General features: G+C 43.8%; 1 protein-coding gene across 1 annotated transcript; it reads left to right on the top strand.

Annotated features, from left to right (window-relative positions):
• Nucleotides 1-11686: 11686 nt before the first annotated feature.
• LOC112551322 lies at nt 11687-13727 on the top strand. The gene is made up of 2 exons (XM_025211674.1): nt 11687-12383; nt 13384-13727. Exons 1-2 carry the CDS (start codon nt 11687-11689, stop codon nt 13725-13727), a joined length of 1041 nt encoding a protein of 346 aa, XP_025067459.1.
• Nucleotides 13728-24968: the final 11241 nt, after the last annotated feature.

Genomic DNA, 24968 nt, shown 5'->3' with positions numbered 1-24968 from the left:
TTTAGTTGATCAACTTTCCCTTTCATGTACCTGATATAAAATGAAAATCTAATTATAATGCCTTTTTGATTCAAAACTCTGAAACAATATATGTTCTTAAATTATTCACCAGGGAATGGTGCACAGTGACACTGCTGAATGACAAATTTCACGAGTGTTACTCCTTGCTGTATAAATTATTATTAATTTATATTCTCTGGTGTGTTTGCTATGCCATCTGTGGTAGCTTCAGGCATTTGGAGTTCCACTTCTGCTACCAAGTCACCATGGTTTCAGCCAAGTAGAGTAATACCATCTGTAAATTAATAAATGCCACCCTTCTGTGCTACTTCCTTTCAATACACAGTCATATCACTGCTTTCCTAGTTTGATCTACTAGCTGCAAATGAATTGTATAAATACATATCAATTTGCTTATTCTTCTGTATTTTTCTTAAGTAAAAAAATCTCCCTTGAAGGACTTGAATATTCTGATTCTAAAATACATCACCTATTTTGTTCTGTCTATATTTATAACAGAGATTTTTGGTTCTATGTAGCAAGTGAGTTGGGATTTGGCTAGCTCTCTACCCCTCCCCTGCAACCTTCCCAGTTAATTTTACTTGTGCCTTCCCAGTGATAAACAAATTGATTATCACTGTTGTGAAAAGGAAGATCTTGTGAACGTTCTCTTACCAAAAGGAAAATATCTTTAAAAATGCAGAAGGAAAAAAAAATCAGTATTCCTTTGGGGAAATTAAATATAACCTGAAAATCTGATGGAAGGGAAAGCTTGATTTGTGTTTTAAAAAGTAATTATGAAAGAATAAAACTTAGTGGCATGGATCTTGTGAACAATACTGCTTTCCAGTGTGTAGGATTTCATTTTCTATTAAAAAAAATTAAGCTATAGCACAGGACAATGAAACTGTAGTTTTATTAGTAAGTAAAATAGAGTGAAAAGGCTTGATTCTGGGCCAAATTTACTGTGTTTAGAGGTCCAACACAATGCCTATACATGGTATCTAGGCATTGAAGTGCCTGTTTGCCTAAAGTGGCACATACGTCTCTGCAGAAAACTGAGTAACATTCATACAGAACAAATTTTCAGCTATACTCCTAGCTGACCTCTGGCCATGGGCAAGGAAAACTGAGAATACACACAGACATACGCACACAGGCACATGAGCATGCACACATCCTGCCTGAATTTTTTGGGTTCATATAACTTCTGAAAATTCTAATATTTGTATATACACTTTTAACAGTCTCTTAACCTGGCACATGGAAATATTAGCATTTGTACCCAAAGACTCCTTAGGCCTACTACTATTGCTAGATGCAAATCTCAGCATTATTCTTTATGCAGGTGTTAGACTATATATAAGCTAATGACTACCTTTCAAATATCTTGCCTAAGCATAACTGTACTGTAACATGTAGGGTGCAGATGTAGGTCAAAGCATAGAAACACAGTGGAAGGGGGGAGAATTTTGACCAACTATAAAGAACTGTAGCCTGATGCAGACACAGCCTACAGGGACTGAATTTCTAAGAACCAAAAAAGCACACATCTCTGCTATTACTAAAGATTAAACACAGCTTTAAGAAACTAGCAATCTGGCATAATATCTATGACCAGCTGCTAGATAGATTGGATTCTAACCATCAGGTCAGTGATTAAGTAAGGACACCTAAATAAACTCCTACTACTCTGAAAAATGCTGTGTGATCCCTATTGTGTATTAAAACTTTTACTTGCCTCTTTGAATCATAGAGAAGGAGAGCTGGAAAGGACCTCCACAGGTCAGTTACACCACCTGAGGTCCAACCTCCACCTGAGACAAGATCCAACCTCCACCTGAGACAAGATCACCTGTATTCAAACCATCCTATTCAAATCGATTGTCTTAAGGGCATGTGTAGGTGAAACAGGGGCCCTAAATTGAAGTGGTGGGTTTTAAAAAACACCACTCCAATTTAGGGCTGATTAAACCCCTGTGTCATGTACACACCCCTCTGACTTACCTGCCTCTCTGGCAGGGAAGGGAAGGTGAGCTGCTGAGAGGCAGAGTGGTCTGTGGTCTGTCGGGGGGGCCGGTGCTTCCCTCTGCAGCAGCAGCGGCCCCTACAGGTGGCACTTGCCCACAGGCACCAGGCTCAGGCAGTCCCAGGGGGCGCCACAGCCATAAGTGAAGCACCAGGCCCCCGTGCACTTCAGGCAGGCAGGCTCCAGTGGTGGGGAGATCAGGCTCTTGGCTTTTCTTGGGAGGAGCTTGCTTTCCCGGGCTACTGCTGGGCTGCCTGCAGGGCTTTCTGCAGAGCCCCTGAGCTGCATGGAGCCCAGTGCTTTGCTCCACGGCTATAGGGGGAGCAAACTAAAACTCCTCAAGGGAGTTTAAGTTTGCTAAGCCCCAAGTCATTTAAGGCCTATTACACCCCTGAATTTCCTACAGTGACTGGAATTAATGTGCAATACACTGCCGAGGCATGCAAACATCAACACCATTAAGGTTGTGCAAAAGCATTTAGCCCACTTTAAAGTGTTGTACACATATGCCTCTCATTTCATCTACACACGGCCATTTTAGCAAAACCACACAGTCAACCCTGACACAACCACTACACGTAAAACCTTAATCTGTCACAGGTAAAGCAGAGGGAGCATGATGGTCAACATCCTGCTTCTGCAATGATTGTAACAACAAACTTGAGAGATCCAAGGAAAAGGGCCATGTTTCCCCATTACAGGGAGCTACATGCCTCTCTCCTCAATCTGATTATAGGTACAATTCCTTCCTAACCTCAACTATGGCAATTAGTCTGAACCTAAGAGTAAGGGCAAGACCTTCTAGCCAGAAACCTTGAGTTTGAAGTCCCATCAGGAGTGTTGGCACACCCCAGTCAAAATTGCCAGCCTTGCCCACAGCTATACCAATGTTTCTAAGGAAGGTTAAGAACCCCCCAATATATATAGCAACAGAAGGGGGAAAAATACTTTCCTGGCCCCATGTGGCAACCATGCAAAGTCCAGAAGCATGGGAAGTACACATAATAGAATATAGGGATATCTATTCCTAGATTGGTCCCTGACAGATACCTATCCAACCTGTTCTTGAACACCTTCCTTAAGCTGTCTATTCCACTGCCTCACTGTTCTACCAGTGAAGTTTTTCCTAGTGAGGTTGTCCTAGTGAAGTTTTTCCTAATATCCATTTTTTTCCTGATATTCAAACTTCTTCTAAACCTACTTTGCTATAACTTCATGTGTTTAGTCCATTTCCTACTTGGCAGAAAAAGAAAAAAGATGTTTTCCTTCTTCCTTATGCTGTCATGTTCCCACTTAAGTGAGTTTTCCATAAACTGAACATGCTTTATTTCGTTCAATATCTCCTCAAGTGGGTGAGATGACACATTGTAATTAGATCATGTTAAGAACACTTAAAACTTGAATGATCACACATTAAGGCTCACCTATTAGTGCTAAGTGCTTGTAGGTACCTTAAAGTTATGCCACTTCAGACAAGGATTATCTTTGAGCCATGCTACCTAGCTTGAACTAAAATAACTTCTGGGTGTTCCCGTAGATAAAACCACCAGTTTGCAGTGTTCCAGTATCCAAGGAAGCACTGCTCTCAGGTGGACTAGACTTTATTTTGAACTATTATGCAATCACCTCTATATACACTACTCAAAAAAACATAAATCAGGACAAAAATATTTTTTGAAATAAAATTAAAATATGTTATAGTAGATCTTTGATGTTGAGCATATGGTTTGGGGGTTTTTTTGTCTATAATTTGTTAAAATGACATCTTTTAAAAGATTTTATGTGTGCAGACCCTGACAGCTCACCAAAATTCATTAAGTGGTCTGCCAACTGAAATAATTGCCAACCTATGGTCAGAGAGTTGGTGAGCAGGGCAGGCATGAAACCCCAAACCCTGAGCCACTTACAGCCCTGAGCAACACCCCTGCTCTCAAGTCCTCTAGCAGCAGGTCTGAGCAGTGCATATTAGAGAAGATATTCTCTCTGAACATGTGACTAATCTCTAGCAGTAGTTAACCTTAACACAAAATAACAAGTAACTGCCCTTGTTTCGTTTCAAGGCTGTTTCAAAGCCCTTTATTTCATTTCGATTTCACTGTTTCAAGCTCAAAATGAATTGAAACAGCGTCAAAATGAAACAGCCAGTGAAATTTCATACAGCCCTACTATTAATGCTTTAAGGCTTACTACACAGTAAAATACTGCACATATAGCCTTCCCTAGGAGCATGTCTACACAGGCTCCCTGTTGGGAGCAAATTTGTTCCCGATGGGAGCAGCCCAGGACAGGGCTTCTTCTACCCTGCTCTGACCCCATGCAGCAGCCAGGGGGAGCTCAAGTCTTCTCTGGGGTGCTAGCGTGGGGCCCAGCAGAGACCATGGGGCCAGTCCCCATGCACATGTTGGGAGGGGTCCTTATGTGCACAGGGCTGGAAGACAACTACTGCTGCAGAACCCTCCCAGCCCTGTGCACATGTGGACAAGCCCCACAAGAAGCACTTCCCCACACAGCTGGGGGTTGGTTGGGAGCTGTCCTGCTTCTGGGGCAGCTCCCAGCCAGCCCCCAGCAGGGTGAGGATCTCCCAGCTGGGAGCTGTCCTGTGAGGAGCTGGAAGCTGAACAGCACTGGGACAGGTTCATGCAGAAAGCTACCCCATCCCAGTGCTGCATGGCTCCCAGCTCCTCAAGGGAGCCAGGAGCTGAACAATGCCAGGACTGGAGTGGGGGAGGGCAGGGGTTCCTCATCCCCTGTTGCCCTTTGGTGTTGGGACTGACTGAGAACAAATTTGCTCCTGGTCAGTATCTACATATGTGCTATGGCACAGTACACAGTAGAAATTGTGTAATAGTTTACTACCTGCATTTACATATAGTAACTAACTGAGTAGTAGACTACTTTTCTGCACAGTAAATGACATGCACATGTAGACAGCGATGCTTTACTGCACAATAAAGTGTCTCATGTAGACATGCCCACAGAAGACTGGATTGAGGTGTTTTAAAGAGAAGCAGACAGGTGGGTGAACATGGACTGCAATTGCTGTTAGACTAAATTGATTGATAGTCTTTGTGTCTCTATCTTCATTTTAGATAAATGTTATCTAAGCTCTGGCAGTTATTTTGATCTGTAGCAAAGAAATATTTACATAGTTCTATCAATAAGAAGATATTAAATGTTAATTTTGAGAAAATGGCTCAAATGGCTCAAAATATTTCCCCATCTACTTGAACAACATAGTGAATAGGAAAGTGTGTAGTAAACTATATCTAGAATCACAAGGGGAAAGACTTCAAGGGTCATCTAGTCCAACACTCTACACAGATGCAAGATTCCTGTTATAAAACAAAGCTACTGAAGATATCACCAATACAGCATTTATTTTTTAATCAGTCACATTTATCATTATTGTTGTTACATTTATTATTATTGTTGTTGTTGCTGCCGTTATTGTTGCTAATATAATTATTTACTGCAGTATATGGAAATGGCAAGTAGATTTTATTCCCCATTGCATCTCCTACTATATGTAAAGTGTTTACTCTAAAGACTTCAAGAGGAATACATCAAGTGAGTTTAATGAGATATAAGGAAAAGAAATGAGTGGAAAAACAAAAGTAAAATCATATATTTAAATATAACAGCCAGCATAGTGCTTGATGGGTCAGGGGTGTGTGTATGTGTATGCATGTGTGTGTGTGTGTGCGCGCATGCGTGTGCATGTGTCTGTGTGACTGATGTGGTTTCATAACATGATTTATATGTTTTCAATGTCTTCCCAGTTTACCAACTGCATTGAAACAACAAGAATTCAAATGACTGGACTTTGTAATAGATTCATTTACCACATGATTCCTGTGAAAATCTCAGTTCCACACTGTGAATTATTTCATTACCAGTTGTATATATTATTTGTTTGTAGAGCTAATGAATATCTATACACACAAAGCAATCGTCACTTTACAAATCCATTCTTAAGGGCATAGTGCTAGTAAACCATGATACATGTGCTAGGTTTAAAAACATTTCCAGCCATTGAAGAGCGTAAATGTTTATACTAGAGCTACATTAAGATATTGTCACTCTAAATGTGTTTTGTTTTCTTGACTGATGTCTAAAAGCTAAGAATAGATGTGCAATCAACGTTTTAAATTAGATTTACTTATCTTTTTAAAAAACAACACAAATAATAGTAACAGTGGCAGTAACTGTAACAGAGTTCTGTTTCTGATGAAACCTTATACATATTACTAAATAATGAGTAGCTCTGTCTGTAAAAGGAAAGCTTGGATCAAGATTCTGGGTTATTTTGTACAGTTGTGCTTGCAAGAGAAGGTACAGACATGAAATTAAGACTCCTTGGAACTACAGACAGGGAAGTTTGTCTAATATACCTGGTGGTTCCCCATAAGATGTGAATAGCCATCAGTTGGTCAATTGAGTATGATGACTTGGCTCCAAGAATTTAAACCATGTAGATAATTTCAATTGGATAGAAAGTGGCTCCAATTAAGCAGGAAACAAGATCTTTGAAATGTCCTTTTGCAACCATTAGGACCACTAGACAGGCATGAGCTCAGCTGCCACATCCTTTTGCAACATCTAATGAAGTAAGCTTCAGCTCACAAAAGTTGTGCTAATATGCATGTATGTATGTGTATGCATTTTGGTTAGTCTAGAAAGTGCAAATCTACCCTGCCTTCTTCTTGATTTTAGACTAACACAGTTAAGTTCATTTCTGTAGTCTTTGCAATATCATATATATATTTTAAAGCCAAGAGATAGGGAGTCTGTCATCTCATTCCATGAGGCAATATGACTGAGCTAAGAGCAAAGGGAAACAATCTTTTTTGAGAAGTACACTTGGAAACAGAGGACCAAGTCTTGCATACCTTAGTCACAATTGCTATTTTTATATTACAAGATTTACTAGCACCATTGCCAGGTTTGTTTTCTTGATCCCAAAAGATGATCAGATTAGATGAGAAAAAAGAATTTAGGGAAATCATCATATCGCTAAATCCCTCCTGATCATCTCCCGAATCATCTTAACTGAAATTCCATCACTAGTGTGTTGATCTCTGTGCTACATTATTTCTACCTTTTCCTTTCTTTTTATTTTTTGTTTTCTATCTAATCAACTTAACTAACCAAAACAAAAATAAACTTACAATACTCTGGTGTGAGTAGATTAGCCAATAAAATTATACCTAAAATATCCAAATCCAGGAAAAAAATTGACAGGTCCTGGAATGTATAAGAAAATAACAAATAGGATCTGATTCAAAGTCCAAAGGGATTCTTTTCTGTACCCTGAATCCACCTTTTATTACACCTACATATTGCTTCTTCCTTAGGCAGGTATGCATCTGTCATGTCCAACCAAAGCACTACTTTTGTTTCTATGTATGAATCTACCGCCAGTACATAGGACCCATCCATGGAACTATATTTCCAGCTGAAGTGATTCAGGCTAAGTACAGACATTCAAAAAGCTCCTTGCAGAAGCACTATATCTCTTTTTACTTAAAGTACTATAAATTAGAGTGGGAATAAACCAAACAAACATTCCCCATTCAGTGGGGAGGCTCGGCTCAGTGTCTGCCTGCACTGGCCAAGAGCAGCAGGCAAGGGCACTCCTGCACTGCTCCCAGGAGGCTGCCAGAGCCAGCCCTGCCCCCCACCAGCTTGCTCAGGTCTTGCAGGGACCAAACCAGGTGTATGCAGCAGAGGGGACTCTATTTCCACACACACACCCCTAGGCTCTTGACAGCTTCAGCCAGGAGTCGCAGCATGGGGTTTCCTGGCTGGCTTTTAACTGTATGAGGAACTGGGGCTGGGGGCATGGAGTGATCCCCCTGAGACCCCAGCCAGTAAGCTCTGGGGTGTGGGGGAGGTCATGGCAGGGAGGGCTGTCTTCCTCCCGGCCCCAGTTCCTGGCTCAGCAAAAAGTTAGGCAGGGCAGGCGGGGGTGGGGGGGGTGCAGGGAAGGGAGCCCTCACCCTCCCTGCTTCACAGGCCTGTCCAGCCTCCCTGAGATCTTAGACAGAAAGCTGAGGGGGAGGGCCCTCACAGTGAGGGGGCTCCCTTCCCCTTCAGCCTCTTGACAGCTGCAGCCAGAAGCTGCAGCAAGGACTTGCCTGGTCAGCTTATTGCCATGCCAGGAACTGGGGCCATAACAGGATCCAGTTCCTGGGTCTCTGGCCCAGCCCCACCAAGACTCCCATGGCAGAGGGATCCCCATGGCAGAGAAGCTCCATTCTCCCACCATCCCCACCTGCCTGTGCATAAAGGAGATAGCCTTTCCTGTCTTCTCTCTGTGACAGCCCAGGGGCGGAGCTGAGCTGGTGCTCACCCAGAGCAGACAAGCACCAGCTGAAAGCTAGCAAACCACTCAGTGAGAGACCCCTGGGTTGGTGGCAGAATGTGACCTACATTGAAATTCAGTGGCTGTGGTACAGATGTTCAAAAAAAAAGAGGTCTAACCTAAAGCACTTGAGTTTAATACCATATCCATCAAGGATTAATTTAGAGCAGGATCCACCATTTTTACAGTGCTTTAAGTGCCATGAATGTCTGTTCTGTTATGGCTTCAAAACACTTTGTGCATGCTTAATGTATTTTAAATGTAATGTGTGTACCTCACCAGAGTCAACAAATCTAAGAGGAACCTGTAGGCAATCTGGAATCAACAGGGACTCTATATGTTGTATAGTTATGATGTATTTTTCTATCCACTACTCAACTGAAAAAAATCAATCTGAGCATTATCACTTTATTAGGGGATTAGGGCTCTGACTGGAATATTAGGGTACTAGGGATGAACTGCTTAAAGATGCACTGAGTTTGAAGAAGCTAAACTTTTATGATGGTGAAAAAATATGAGGTAAGCAATGATGAAACTGATCCAAAGCTCATCAAAGTCAATGTGATCCATTCCATTGATTTCAGTAGGCTTGGGTTCTGGAAAAATAATTGTAACTTTTTTTCTTTTAAAGTAGGAATGGTATGAGCATAGAATTTTTAAATGAGGATTTAATTTTGTAATATAAAATAATATCTTTTAAATGGTGCCCCATGGTATAGTGCTTATCTTTACAGTTGAGGTAGTAAGAGAGACCTCTAGTTTCTTATTGCATTTGGATTGGTTCTAAAGTCAGGACAGTTTAACAGCATCCTTTGAGCTCCAGAGACTAAATATTAAAGACAGATGTCCAGTGTTGTCTTGCTTCTTGTGCGGGTGTTCTCTATCTAAGTGCTCTGTCCCATATGACACATCAAGCAAATATATATATGTTATTTACAGCTAGGAAAATTACTGTACGCACATGATATCCCCTATTGCCCCTATTCCTTATTGTCATGGGGCCACTTTCTAGGGAAACTTTCATCATGTTTTCATGGATATCACGTGTAGACTGTAGGAAAGATTGAACTTCTTTCAGAGTAAATGTAGCAATGCAATTAATAGCTTTCAAGGGAGCCCTAGAAGGCTAACTTCATACAAGTTTGTTTTCAATAGAAACTTTTTTTGAGATATGTATTTCTTTAAGAGTATGGATGCTGGTTATCTGATTATATTGGGTGCTGCCTCAGTTGTGTCATGGTTATACCTGTGCTTATAAGAATGTTGCCATTTTAATCTACCACACAATAAAAATGCTAATTTATTACGAGATGTTGAAAGTATGATGCCTTTTGTATTACAAGTTTGGGCATGTAGACATATTCCCAGTAAGCTCTTTCATTTTCAAGAGCGAATATTTTATCAAACTTAAGATCTTTACCAAACTCCACTGAAATATTGCTTCTGTTGTTTAAACTGGTTCCCAATATTGCTTTTTTTCAATGCATGATTTTAGACTTAAAGAAGGAATTAGATTTTTTTTTTAAATAGATTTCAGCTGAAGTAAATCAGTGTCATCAAAGGATCTACAATAATACGAACTAGCTGAGGATTCAGTCATAACCATTTGAGCTTACATTGTGCTGCGGGGATAGGCCAGAGCATGAGAAGCAGTATAAAAATGCACACTCCTCCCCACTTCAAAACCCCTGAGGTAAAATTCCTTTCTTGATTACTCCTTAGCTTGATGAAAGGCATGGGCAGATTCAGGATCACAGCAAGGGGGTGGGGCCAAATGCCCTAAAGGACCTCTCTGAGCTCACCTGCATATTAGCACATCTCCTGCAAGAGCTCTGCATGTGATGTGACCTTTCTGAGCTTAGCAGCTGATCAGCACAGGCTCCTGCCTTCACAGCACTAGCTTTCACAGGGCTCGGAAACCTACGGGTGAGTGACAGCACCATTTACCCTGCCTTTCTCCCACCCCTCACCTCCCCCAAGCAAATTTGGCAGTAGAGAAAAAGGGGAAGAGTAGCGGTAGCATAGCTTACCCTCTGGGCTCTGGAACACTATCAAAACAGGGGCTCTGGCCAGAGCCTATGCTGATCAACTGGTGAGATCAGAGCTCATAGCACATGTGGTGCTCTGGCAGGAATCATGGTGCTATGCTAGCCAGTGTGGGGAAAGCGGGGCGTGGTTGGCCATGCTGCTGCATCCCCACCTTGATCTGCCCCTGAAGAAAGGTATCTAGTAAGTTGCTGCTGGCCCATACCAGCACAGCACTGTGAGGGACAGGACCAAGGTCCCATCCGCTTCCAGCTTCTTTTCACCCACTGCCCTCACAAATCCTGTCATGTGAAGTTTAGGAATGGCACAGCACCCACTTACTGCTCTCTACCAGGGTCCACGATCGAGGTAACCCACTGAGAAGTGAAGGAGATTTGTACTTGCTATCATTACCCTGTATGAACACATAGTCCAAGTCACAATCTGTGCCACCAATATATTCAAAGAAAAAAAGTTTGGAAATGGATTGTGTCTGTTTTAAGGAAAATCACTTTGTGCCAAAAAGCTTACTTAAAATCTCTCCCAACCATGCAGTTGGTTTAATAAAATACATCACCCCCTAAAAAAATCCTTGCCTCTCATTAGTTCTGTTGGCCATTTGTCATAAAGTGTTATTGTGGATATTTTTCTTGTTTTTAATACTCTTTTGTTCTTCAAGGGATACAAAGTGAGTAAAATATTAAAATAATAAAGAGAGAGCCCAACCCTGAACCCAGTAGGCCAGGTTCTGCTACTTTTACTGGCTGTGTCTACATGTGTGCTTTACTGCGGAGTAGACTAATTAGCAGTGGAGTAAAGCATCACTGTCTACATGTGTAACTGTATTAGGCCACAGTAAATTAATTAACTCTGCCAGGGACAGTACTATTTTATGACAGAGTAATTTACTGTTATTAAATGTAGATGCTCACTATGGGCATCAATTGTGTCCAGTCAGCCCAGCTAGCAGGGGATCAGACTCCTGCCTGCTGCCTAGACACATGGCTCCACATTTCAGCACGCTTGTGCCCTAGCCAGCTCCTCCACTGGCCATTGCTGCCACCCATAGTCCACGGCTGACCTCCCATGTCTCCTACCAGCCCAGGCCTGCCCCCAGGACACCACTGCCACCAGCTGCAACCCTGCGCCATCACCAGCCACCCAGGCGTGATTCCCTGAGCCTGCTGCTGACAACCACTACTCACTGCCACCTGCCGGAGCCTCCTCAAATCTGCTGCCACCCACCAAGCCTGCTCCCAGCCACTGCTATGCCAGGCCCTGCACCCGCTGACACTCAGGTACGGGGGCCCAACTGGACACATGCAGAGACCTCTAACCTCATTGCCATCTGGGGGGACATTGAGGCCCAGCAGCAGTTTGCCCATTCTACCAGGGCCAATGCCCATGTGTTCAAGGAGATGGCCCGCCGGATGCAAGAGTGCGGTCACCAGCGGACTAGCCAGCAGTGCCGGGTGAAAGCCAAGGCCCTGAGGGCACAATATATCCGCTTCTGGGACAATAATAAGCAGTCAAGGGCCACCCCCAGGACCATGCCCTTTCTCCATGAGCTTGAGAAGATCCTGGCCCCCACAGACCCTGGTGAGCCCCACCAGGTGTTTAGCAGTTGTGGTCTAGAGAAGCCCATGACTCAGGAGGACTCTCTGGGAGAGGGCACCTCGGGGCTTTCACACCAGGTCCCGGTGCACTCCTTGCTCTCAGATTCACCCACCAGTTCAGGCAGCCCAGGCCACCATCTACCCTGGCTATTCTGGAGGTGGCCCAGTGAGGATGACAGGGGAGGGATGTCCCCTGCAGATGCTAGCTCCAGTTCATCACAGGAGGGAGCTACTACCCGGCTGGCCATCTGCCATGCCTCACTACCCTGGGAAGCATCAGCCTTCCAGACCTCATCTCTGTGGCCAGGAACAACGTCCAACCATGGGAAGCATCTTCCATACCCACCCGGTAAGCCCTGCACAGGGAGGAGGGCTGGGGGTGTGGTGGGGGCACTGTAACCACCCATGCCTGCACCAGATCACCTGCCTGCCCCCGGGCTGTGAGTCTGGAGCCAGGGACCCCACATGGGTCTCCCCTCCACTGCTGCATGGCTGAGCTCCCAGCCCTGTCCATTGGATTTTCCCCCCCACATCATGCAGGGAGGCAGGAGGCAGTTGATAGCTTTATTGAGAACCCAGAAGGCTCCCAGGAGGCTCCCAGCTAGTCAGCCAGGGGCCTGTCACATGTGCAGAAACCCACTGATGGCAGCAGCATTCTCCTCTTTGGCTGCAGGGGTCAGGCATCTGTAGTCTGGGCAGAGATACTCCCTAGGTGACAGCAGACATTGAGAGGAAGTGAAGGCTTGTCTGGGGTGCCCTCAAAACTCAGGATCCTGTGCCAGGTTCTCAGTGGCTCCTAGGGAAACATCACAATCATCAACAACAAAGCAGAGTGGGTTGGGCATCCCTTAGAGCACTCAGCTCATCATGGTGTGCCTGGGTGATTCTGATGAGGGGCATGCTTCAGGTGATGCCCATGCATGGTGGAGGCCCTGGCTTGGGATGCCTCTCCAGATCCATGTCCCAGTTGGGTGGGAGCCCCCGACCCTCAGGACCTGGGCACTGCAGGCCTGGTGGCACAGAAGTGAAGTGCCTGGCTGTATGGAGGAGAAAGGAAGCACTTGCTCCAGAGCTACCATGGCAACTGCCAGGAGGGGCCAGGCATGGCCCAGCCTAAGTAGGGTACAGGAAAGGCCTGCCTGCCCCTGCTGTGAAAGTGAGGAGGGAAGACTCACCCAGCAGCTGCCCATGGAAAGGGCTGCCTGGGCAACTTACCATGGTCCCTGGATGCTTGTGCATGCATGACCCCTGAACTGAGGGCGGGTAGTACACAGCACACCTGTACAGTGTATGTTATCTCTGAAATATTGTAAACTCTCAAAATGAGCCTCTTTTCCCTTCCTCTGCAGACCCAGCTGCTGGACATGGGGGAGAACCACCTGGGAATCACAGAAATGGGACCCCAAAGACACCTGAAGCCACTGCAAGTGCACACAACATGCGCCGGCTCCGTCAGTGCAAGAGCCAGGATTGGACAGATCTCCTCAACCGGCTGGTCACTGTGTCTGAGGAGCAGCTTGAGGAGAGTCGGACCTGGCACCGCTGCTGGCTGCACGAGTTCCATGAGATGTGTCAGGCTATGGAGCAATCAGACTGCGAAGACCGTGAGGCATGGCGGGTGGAAAGCGAGGTACTCCATGCCCTCCTTCAGAGGCTGGTGGAGGCCCAGGAGGACCAGCGTGATGTGGTGTAATAGTTTCATAGTTTCATAGTTGGTAGGGTCAGAAGGGACCTAAGTAGATCATCAATTCTGACCCCCTGCCATGGGCAGGAAAGAATGCTGGGGTCAAATGACCCCAGCTAGGTGATTATCTAGTCTCCTTTTGAAGACCCCCAGGGTAGGATTGAGCACCACTTCCCTTGGAAGTTGATTCCTGATCGTAGCCACCCTGACTGTGAAGTAATGAGGACAATTGGCACGTCACTGACTCTGTGCTGTCCACGGCAGTGTTTGGCACTACTCCTGGCATCCTAGCAGCTGGCCATGGGCCTGCCTCAGAACCTCCAGTGGTCATGACTGCAGATGCAGCATCGCCTCAGCCCCTGCACCAGATCCTGGCCTCCCGGTACTTGGCCACCCTGCTTTGCCCACCATCCTCTGTTCACCCCAGCTGCATGCAGCCCCTGAGCAGGAGGTGGCTGTGGCAGGGCCAGCTCCCCATGCAGGACCTCCTTGCATGGGCCCTGTGGAGGAGGAGAGGAAGTGGGTTGGAAAGCACCCACCCTCACCCTTAGCCCCTTGGGCTCATGGTGGCACCCAGACCTGAGTAGCTGACAGCCAAGGCTAGGGTGCCAAGCACCTCCCTCTAGGCTCTGTGCCCTGGGTGCTTCCTCCCCACTGTTCCTCCCCTGACACTTGTAAATCAGTCACTCAGTCAGTCTCAAGCCCGCACCAAGCATTAGGGAATGTTTGATATAGCAATAACTTTCCTCCATTCTTCCTGGTCTTTTGCAATCCTTGTACAATCAGTCAGTTTTAATCCCATCCAGTTTTGATGTTGGTGGTCCAGCTTATCCTAGGTCTTCCTCCTCTTTTTCCTCCATCCACAGCACCCTGCAGGATGGTGTTGGCAAAGATGCCGGGCCTTCTTGTTACATGTCCAAACCATTGCATCTCGCTTCTTCTTATGATTTCAAGTAAGGGTTCATATTTGCTGACTTCTTGTCTGATTTGATCTTTCACAGATTCATTTGTTCATTTGTGCAGTGTAGGTTATGTGTAGAAGTCTTTTGAATCACTTCATTGCAAAGGTCTCAATTCACTTTTCCAGTGCTCTGGTGGGTGTCCATACCTCACAGCCATAAAGAGTTGTTGAAATGACAACAGCATATAGTAGATGGAGTTTCGTTTTCATTGTGATGTTGCTGCTAGTCCATATTTTCTTCAGCTTTGCTAGTTGTCCAGTGCTGATGGCTATTCTTGTTTTTACTTTTTTTCTGATGTAGCATCTTCTGTGATGGTTGCTCCAAGTTATTTAAAGTGTGTTACTGTTTCTAGTTTCTCATTAGCAATTTTTTTGGAGGCATCATCATTACTACAGGCTGATGTTATCTTTAGTTTGCTCTTCTGCACACTAATTTTCATTCCATATCTCTTAGTAGCCTTAGGGAGCCTTTTTTGTTATTTCCTTAAGGTCTTTTGCAGTTCCAGCTATTAGATCAATATCATCAGCAAAATTTATCATCCTCCAACTGACACTGCCAGTGAAATTCTCTAAGGCATCTGACTTGGTTTGTTCCAGGTATAAATTAAATAAGCGTCATGAGAAAAGACAACCTTGGCATTCTCCTACTGATGTTGAAAACCTGTCCATAATGTTGTTCTCCACTACTTGTATTGTTATAGAGTTCATCTATACGACTTATCAGTGTGGAACTGATGTTATGGTTCTTTATTGTCAGCCAAAGTGCTTTTTGCCACGCCCTGTCAAAAGATTTTCTAAAGCCTATGAAATTATGATGGAGTTCTTTTTGGTGGTAATGGTACTTTTCACATATGATTCTATGGTTGACGATCTGTTCTATGGTGCTTCTTCCAGATCTGAATCCAGCTTGTTCTCCTGCTAATACATTTTCTATTTGTGGCATGAGCCTGTTTAATATTATTCTAAGAAGCACCTTACTTAGACGACTAATGAGGCTAATGGTGCAGTATTTGGTACATTGGTGTAGATTCCCTTTCTTTGGGATAGGGATTATTATTGATTTTGTCCACTGCAGTGGCTGGGTTTTCCTTTTCCATATCTTATTGCACTTGTAAATAGACATCTGTAAGTAGCTTAATGGGGAAGAGGGTGCTTTGTTGGCGGATTGCATTGGAGTTGTGGGGGAGGCTGTTGTTGAGAGGAAAGGAGAGAGCCTGTTGTTGTGGGGGTGGGGAGGGGAGTGGGGGTCCTGCTGGTGTTTTGGGGATGGAAATAAAGTTTGGGGTTTGTTGAAAACTGTCCACAGTTTACGTGTTCTTGCTGTTGCACTGTTGGTCTGGGGTGTGTGGGCAACTGTGCAGGCACCCTACTGCAGAGGATGGTGAAGGAGTTGGTCTGTGAGCACCTTGTGGATACAGTGCCCTGGCTGCCACTGCTAGGTGCAGTCTGAGGAGTGTCCATGGTATGCTGGGCACAGGCTTTTGGGACAGCATCCTAGGGCTCTGACAGCAAGCTGCAGACTTCTTGAGGCCAGAGAAGCATGTGGCTGGGGAACAAAACATGGGGCACCCTTTTAAAGAGCGAGGATGGTGCCCAGGTGGCTGTGGCCAGCTCTGGTTGACTGTGGGCATCTCTGGCTGGTGGTGGCTGGCTGCAGGCAGAGACTGGAGCTACAGTGGGACAGAGCAAGGCAAGAGCATCCCTGGCATAAACAGCTCTGATCCAGCTCAAATTGCTGTTGTCCTGGACCATTGTGTAGATGCTGCACCCGGAAGTAGTTTAATCCAACTCAAAATTCTCCGGAGTTTATTGCTTCACATTAATTGTATGTGTGATAATACAGAGGTCTCTGATGAAATCCCAGCCTATAAAATACAAAGAGGAGCCACAAATTCCAATTGTTAGGGAAGATTTATTCATCACTATGCTATTCCCATCAAGCTTATCTTCTTGAATCCCAGAACTATACTACACCAACCATGTACTTTTCATTTTTTTTTCAAATAAAACATCTCTCTGTATCACTTTACAGATTTTGTAAAGTGAAAGTCTTGATACATAGCCCACTGAAGTCCTTGGAAAGACTTCCATGGACTTCAGTAGCCTGTAGACCAGTCCCAAAGTGCATGTCTCAGGATAGAACATTGACTGTTCTGGGATGTGTCCCAGCATAGCTGATCTACTTAATTAGATTGCCCATTGTCCTACCTGCTGATTCTACAGGACAATGGGTGCCATGTTACAATGTTTATTCGTTATCCCTGTAGTGTGACACAGGTCAAGGCTGGGGGTGAATTTTAGCTTGATAGCACAGTGTTTCCCATCCAGTGTGCCGTGACACAAAAATGCCATCAGAAATGAATAAATGTGCCACAGAATTTTGCAATGGCAATGAGCAACAATGAGCTATAATAGGTATGAGGATGGGGAATGCCTTAACAGGTGTGCTGCAGAAAAATTTTATTAATGTAAGTGTGCCTTGGGCTGGAAAAGGTTGGGAAACGCTGTGATAGCAGTTAGCTTATACTTATGGTTTAAGTTTAAACCAGAGCACTGGAAGTGGCTTTGAGGGGAGGAGTGGAGGCCACAGGATCAGGAAGGAATTTTACCCTTTGGTCAGACTGGTATGGACTGTGGGGGTTTTGCCTTCCTTTTTAGCAGGGGAGCATTGCCTGCTACCTGGGACCCCTTGAGCATATATTGAATCAACAAGGGTGTTAGGTCTATATTGTCTCAAGGTTGAGGGTAGTCTTATGTAGAATTTAGATCATGATTGTATAGGATGGTTGGAATAGATTGTATAGGATGGTTGGGATAAATTAAGATTGCATAGAATGGTTGGGATGATCCTGTCTCAGGCAGGGGGTTGGCCTAAATGACCTCTAGAGATCCTTTCCAGCCCTATTTCTCTCTGACTCTGTGACAAGACTGTAAACTGAAGCTCCAAGCCTACAGCTAAAATAGACTGAGTAAGCAGGACCAGATGCCAAGAGGGCAGAGGCTAAGACCAGAGGGCTGAAGGGCCTAGAGCCTGAACAGGTGAGACCAGGGCTGGAACCCAGCAGCCAAGGTATGGGGCAATGGATCTGGGCTGAGGGGCCCAGCCAGAAAAAGAGAGCCAAGGCTGGAAGGCCAAAGTGTGGATAGAGGTTTAAAACTTGAGGGGCCAAGTGCTGTGTTGGGGGTCAAGAGCTCCCTCCAAATCTATACCAAGTGACACTTGTCAGGCATGGGGTGTGGCTATAGGGTAGGACAGAAGTCATGATTCTAGCCCTTAAGGTAATAAGGGCAGTGGGGCTGGAGCCCCAGTGATGGATAGACTGTGTGGCCAAGGTAGGAAGAACATCCTGAGCTTGCTGGTTTCTGAGGGCAGCCCCCACACTTTAACATCAAGGTGTGGCAGGAGAGACAGGAGAGTAGAACCCAGAGAGGCCAGAGTAGGGCAGGATCAAGACAACCACTAATGGGCAACACAGTCACTCTCACAGCCTGTCCTGCTACAGTAGTCTAATAAACATCAGATCCTCAAAAGAATATTCCCATATTCCAGTGAAACAAGGACACTGCAACAGAAGACTGCAGTAAAAGATTGCAATGAAATTAAAAGTTGAATTATTCATGTTGTCCTGGTTCTGTTCAGGTGCAAAGGAAGGAAGGGGTGAAAACCCCCTGCTCTGCCCCCTCTCCTCATAAGTTTGTTTCTGCTCCCTGACATAGCCCAGGCAGAAATTAGAAATGGTAGGGCTGGCTCTGGTTTACAGTAGTTGAAGACAGGTGTACGGGGGTTCTGCTGCACCACACCTGTCCCTATAATGATGATGATGAACAGACTGGGCCAATTAATGCAATCATAAATTTGATCCTGGAAAAGGATCTTCACCTTTTTGCCTCAAACTTCTAGTTCCACAGCAACAAAACGAGAAGTCAGGTTTGGCCCTCAGATTTCAACTATCCTACCCAATGTTTTCCATAGACAAGTCAATCCGGGGAAAAGCAGATTCAGGTTTTCAAACCACACACACTAACTATTCCACCAAATATTTCAGCACAAGAGGAAAAAGGGAAATGGAGGAACTAAAGGGATAAAGAAAGAGGCAAGAAAATGATATTTAATTAAATTAGAATGGATTAGTTTTCAATCTGTAACTGTAACTTTTATAACAGTTTAATCTTCTGTTCTTAACATTTTATAAAATTATTGTAAGACTGTCAGAAGATGCAAAATAAATTAATTCCTATTTTTTTAAGATTGATTGCCACTTGCGATGCCAGTTCATCTGGTTAATTTGCTTTCTGAGACTGCAATAGAATATTTAGTGGAAGATATTTTAATAATACATACTTTATGCTGATTATTATCAATTACTATACTAACTAATGATGATTATTCTGGGAACAATAACCTATGGATGATAAAGTCACATTTCACAGTATCAAATATTTAGGTAAAACCAGATATACCTTTTAATAAGAATGATTGTGAAATCAAATCCTAATTGATGTTGCCTCCTTTATTTTGAAGATTCACATTTTGGAACAGGGAAACTTTGTGGAACATTTTGTGTATTTTTAAAGTCCCAATGAAAATGGTAGAAGACTTTCAGCTGACTCCATTTAAATTTGACTGACTACTTACACTGCTAGAACTAGATTGTGTGATCCTGGTGCATTGTGGCAAGAAATTGGTTGGATTCTGGAACTTTGGTAAAAGAAGGCTGAGAACCATTGAATTAGATGACTCAGTAGAATTTTGTCATTGCACATTGTTATAAATACATATTTTTAAGCACTTGCCACAACCTCAGCATCATTACTTCAGGTATTTAAGTTAGTACCAGAACTTCAATTCAACCTAGCAGGATTTCAGCATAAAAAGGGTATATGGGTAGGGCTCATTGCTAATGTCTCACATCACTTCTTCTGTTCTTTTATAAATAAATCAATTACCTATTTCTCACACCTGACAATCTTTATTGGAAAAAAATCCCCAATAGAAAATAACAGCTGATACATCACCAGGTTTAAAAGGTATGTTTAGGGATCCGTATTTTCAACTCGGAGACAAATTTCCCAAACTATAAATGGGGAAAAGTGCAATATTTTATTGACAGATCCATCATTTTAAGAAAACAGTCACTTTATTTTGTCTCATTTAGTAACAGGGCTCCTTCGGAAATATCTCTAGATCTTTGTTCATGTGTTCTCCAGTGGCAGTTTAGCACAAATTAGACTAGTTAATGACTCTCTCCTGCCTTACTATGTAGCCATTAATGAAAAACGTTCGGGGGGATTGTCCTTTGCAATACCCTATGCAATGTGGTCAGTATTGATTTTACATGGTCAACAAAGCTACAAATTATATTTCTTATTTTTTTCATTTTCTATTTGCATTTTACATTTATAAGGCTTACTTGTAAAATAAGATAAGTTACATCTGCATTGGTGAGATAATCAATCACAATTTCAAGGACAAATTTATTGTTGCTTCTTGATTACTAATCTTCCAGTCACCTAAAGATAGTTTTAGAATATTTGTAGATGCTCCTTTGCTGTATATTCCTATTGCATTATAATCCGTACCCACACTGAACTATATTCAGTGTACATGTTTTATATTCTATGTACTGAACCAATTCACCCCAAAACAGGAGAGATTTCAAGGCAGTGCACATACCTTGGGAATGCTTTGTGACTGGGAATAGGTACACATATGTATATATTAAAGCTCTGCTTCTTTTAGGAAAATTTCAAGGGAGATCAGATAGTTTAGTTGCCAATCTGGCAGAGAAACATAGCTAGCACTCCCCTCTTTCATCACCTGTAAAAGTCTAATCCTCTTTTTGGAATATTACTAAGCTTTTAGCCATAATGACCATATGGCTGTGCATTCTATAGTATAGTTATACATTATATAAATCAGGGCTGTCCAGCTTCTAGGAAGCTTGGGGCCACTTGCTGTGTGGCAAGTCCCCTCCACCAGGCTCCCCTTGCTGCACGAACAGCTCCCACCCCACCCCTCCCACACTGCAATACAGGTAGTTTGGTTCCCCCCTGCCATGCATGCATGCATGGCAACTAATATCCTGTGATGCATGAATCATTTTATACCTCTAAGATTACTTGACTATAAAGTTTATTTGCTTTGGGTCTTCATTTTCTAGTAATATATATTGAGAGACTGTGTTGCAGGATGCCTGCAAAGAAAAAAATTCCTGTTGACATTATCATCAAGGTGCATGTGAACTTTACCAACTTTGCCTTCTGAAACAAAAGGAAGACAAAAAGAGTGAGAGGTGTACTGGCAGGTTTCAAACCCTAATTTGTTAAAAAAAATAGCCCATACGCTTCATTGTGCAAATAATGGACTTCACTATACTAGAAGGAAAATATCATCCAGCTTGTGATATTTCCCTTCTTTTCTTTCCCAATAAGTATAGATGTCAGAGGCAGATTCTTCCAACTGTGAACATGCTCTGTCAGATTTAAGAAGTGTCAGCAGATCTACAAGCTATCACATGATTTCTTGTTTCACCATTTTAAAGGACTTGCTCATTACGCTTTCAAAGCACCACTTACGTGAAAAAAAACTAGAGCTGTCTTTATTCAAGTAAGATATCAAACTATTTGAACAAGCTAAGTGACAGGGTGTTTCTGTCAGCACAACCTATTTCTTTATTTTAGGTCCTGGTAAATTTTGCCTTTGTATTTCAAATGACTAGTATTTCAGACGTCTGCATATTATCTTTTTTATGCAAATAGATCACTTACTATTCCAAAGGAACACTGAATTAAACTGCAAGTCACACTGACATCCACACAGAATAATGGGGTCATTTTAAAAATCACATCTGAAATTAATTTATTCCCCAGACTCAACCTGTGGTATGCATCCTGACAAGTTGGCTTATGCAGTTTATTTTTAAATGTACATCACTAGCAATTTACTGCTCTCAAGCCACCTGAGTTATGCAATCTGAACACTCTTGATTTTTCAAATGAGACAGTAGTTTCAAAAATAGCCACAAATTTCTGACACCAGTCACTTTCTCCTTTAAGGTGTAAAGCACTTTACTCTCCCATGGGAAGGGAAGGGTGTTTCCACTGTTTAGTCCTGGTCACTGAAGAACACTGGTTTTTTATAGAACTGTTTCACATAACATGCTGGAACATAATATTTTATTGCATAAAAAAAAAAGGGGGAGAAGTGCCACAGTAGATACAGCGTATTAATTTTGTTTGCTAGTTAAAATCAAGAGACTGTCTTAATTCTTAAGTTTTTTCTTTAGTGCACATTATTTTGCCATATCCTGTGCACTCTGTGAGGAGTGCACAGCTTGTAATCACTGCTTCCAAACTTCTCCACCATTCTAGCATTATTCATCAGTAATTAGATTAAGAATAATTTCTTCTGCTATTGGTATCTCCATCATAACGTTCTACTCTGCTATGGCATTACGCAACTAGCCCAGGACTTCAGGGTCTACAGAGCTCTGCTACAGGCTTCCTAAGTAACCCTGAGCAAGTCACTGTGACATTCTGTGCCTTAGTTCCTCAACAGTAATTACCTTTTTCTATATTACTGGAGTGTTGTAAGTAAAAGATTGCAGTCTATTGAGAGACTTATATACTGGGGACTATGCAAGTGTTTAATATAGAGAAACAATTGAGATAACTTGCACTTAGATTAGATGTTGTCACTCTTTGCAGATAATGCTTGTCACCATAGTACCTAACCGCCTTCATTATGTGGTTTGTTATAATTAGCAACAGTAAGAGTTCATTGCTCCAGTCACAGAACATTTTCCTGATAAATATACCACAAATATGTACATATTCCACCTGAAAAGGTCTCCACATTGCTGTAGGATATACTATTTTCAGAAATTATTAAAATGCATATATTCCAAGAAGCTCTCCTGAAATAAAAGTCAAGAGGCAACATAAATAATTCTATACTGCACTTGTATGTTGTACAAATACTCACTCATGCCTTTAGACCACAAGCTCCTTGAAGAAGTTATTTGACATTTGGTTGGGACAGTTCAAGTAAGGTACAGTTCTCTGCACTATCAGTGGAATACAAATAAGCCTGTTATAAATTGTATGAAAAATTTTTGGGCGAGGTTCTGCATCATTGTGCATGTTTCTTGTACAAACAGACTGTTCTTATTATACAGGTGCTGTATAGATTCTCTGCAATCAAGTAAGGTGACTGTAAAAGGGGGCCTTCTTGGGGCCGCTTTCCCTATGGCCCGCCCACCTGTTTCTGGGCTACCCGCCCACCTTCTCTCCCACCATGCCTTCTTGTTAATTAATTAGTTCATTGATGTAATTAAGCAGGAGGCTGCCCATTTCCTGCCCCGATGCCAGGGGGCGCTATCTGCAGCTCCTTTCCTCCCCTACACCACAGCCCAGGCCTCGCAGATGGTATCTAGGTGTTATCATAATCATCAGCCCCCACTCTGAGCCCCAGAATCCTCCTAATTGAACCCCGCCTGGATTTCTCTCCTCAGGCAGTCCCATCCACCTTTATACCAGGCAGCATAGCTCCCTGAACCACCTCCCCTTCGGGTGTGGTCCCCCCCCCCCGGGACCTTTGGCTCCTCTAGCCCTGGCCCACCTCCAGGCCAGTCAGAACCCCAGGCACGCAGCTCTTGGGTGTTTCTCGCGGTGGGCCCCCGGCTCTTCAACCCTTCCGGTCCTGGCCCCAGCATGGACCAGTCAGGGGAAGTTCAGACAGGCCTCAGTCTCTGGCCTTTCTCTCTCTCCAGGGATCCACCCTCCAGGCCCTCCAAACAAGGGGTAACCCACCTGGTTGTGGGGGCTAGGGGTTAAGGTGCCCCAACCCACCTTTCACCGGGGTGGTAACTGGCCTGGCATTTCTTGGAGGCTCCCGTGCCACTGAGAGCCCCACCACGCCACCTACTCCCAGCAGGGTGCAGTTTTAGGTCATACCTAGGACCAGGAGCCTCCATACCATCCCCTACAGCTACTCCCTTACCTCCAGATGGCACCAGCAGCTCTGTGGCCAGGCAATGTTGTTCCCTGGCCTCCAGCAGCAGAGCTGCCCTGTTTATATGGGCAGCCCTAGGTTCAAAATGGCTGCCCTCATCAGGCACCTGCCAGCTGTCAACTGCAGGCCCTTAAAGTGGCAGGCACACACAGTGCCCTGCCACAGTGACTGATTTATTTCATGGGACACTTGTAGCCACAGAACAACTCAGAATGATATGATCAGATTTTCTGCTCCCTATTTCTAAAGCAGATTGTGCCAGTAGTTCATAAAGATAAAAATTAAGCTGAGACATAAGTACTAAAGTTTTAAAAGCTGTAACAGTTCTTATAGAACTATTTCTTAATTTCCTTTGCACTGTTAAGAACTGGTTTAAAACTGCTCTTCCTAAATCCTTGCAATGAGAAAATTTGTATAATAATTCTGACCCAGATGTGTTTCCAAAAGTTCAAATTATTTAAAAATATTCGGCAACAACTTCCTTACACTTTTAATCATGACATTGGAATCCACAGGAACATGGTAAAGCAGAACATTGTATTAATTAATTGTGGTTATATTCAGCTATTAGCCCCTTTATCTTTTAAAAGGTATGTAAGAAGTACAAGAACATTTTGCTACATCCCTTTTTTACTTTTAATTATCCTAAATAGTACAGCTATCTGTCTAATGTTGCTCCTGAAATAACACCTAGCATGGCTGTCTCTTGAACATTTTATTTTGCCTTTCACTGAGTGAAACTTGCAAGGCCTACTCCTACAATATTCTGAGTTCACTTTGCTTCTGTAGCTATCACAAAGTGAACTTCAGCCAAACAGAAAAATCCATCAGTATATTCCTCCTGTGGAAAGAAAATTCTTAGTGAAATGGCCCCACTCTCTCACTGGGGTCCACCTGCCGGACCCTACAAGGGGGTAACCCACCCAGTTGTGGGAGCTGGGGTTAAGGCACCCCAACCCGCCTTTCACTGGGGTGGTAACTGGCCTGGCATTTCCTGGGGGCTCCCGCACCACTGAGAGCCCCACCAAGCCACCCGCTCCCAGCAGGGTGCAGTTTTAGGTCATGCCCAGGACCAGGAGCCTCCTTACCATCCCCTACAGCTCCTCCCTTACCTCCAGATGATACCAGTAGCTCTGCAGCCAGGTGATGTTGTTGCCTGGCCTTCCTGCAGCAAAATGCCCTGTTTACATGGGCAGCCCTGAACCCAAAATGGCTGCCCTAATCAGGCACCTGCTGGCTGCTGTCTTCAGGCCCTTAAAGTGGCAGGCACAAACAG

The sequence above is a fragment of the Alligator sinensis genome, unplaced genomic scaffold, assembly GCF_000455745.1.
Source record: "Alligator sinensis unplaced genomic scaffold, ASM45574v1 scaffold318_1, whole genome shotgun sequence".
NCBI classification, from domain to species: domain Eukaryota; kingdom Metazoa; phylum Chordata; order Crocodylia; family Alligatoridae; genus Alligator; species Alligator sinensis.
The sequence above is the reverse complement of the archived record's forward strand: the minus strand, read 5'-3'. Positions and strand labels throughout refer to the sequence as shown.

Coding starts and splice junctions, on each gene's coding strand:
- LOC112551322 (XM_025211674.1), top strand. CDS start 11,687: ATGCCAGGCCCTGCACCCGCTGACACTCAGGTACGGGGGCCCAACTGG. Junction 12,384..13,383: donor GCATCTTCCATACCCACCCG/GTAAGCCCTGCA, acceptor CTTCCTCTGCAG/ACCCAGCTGCTGGACATGGG.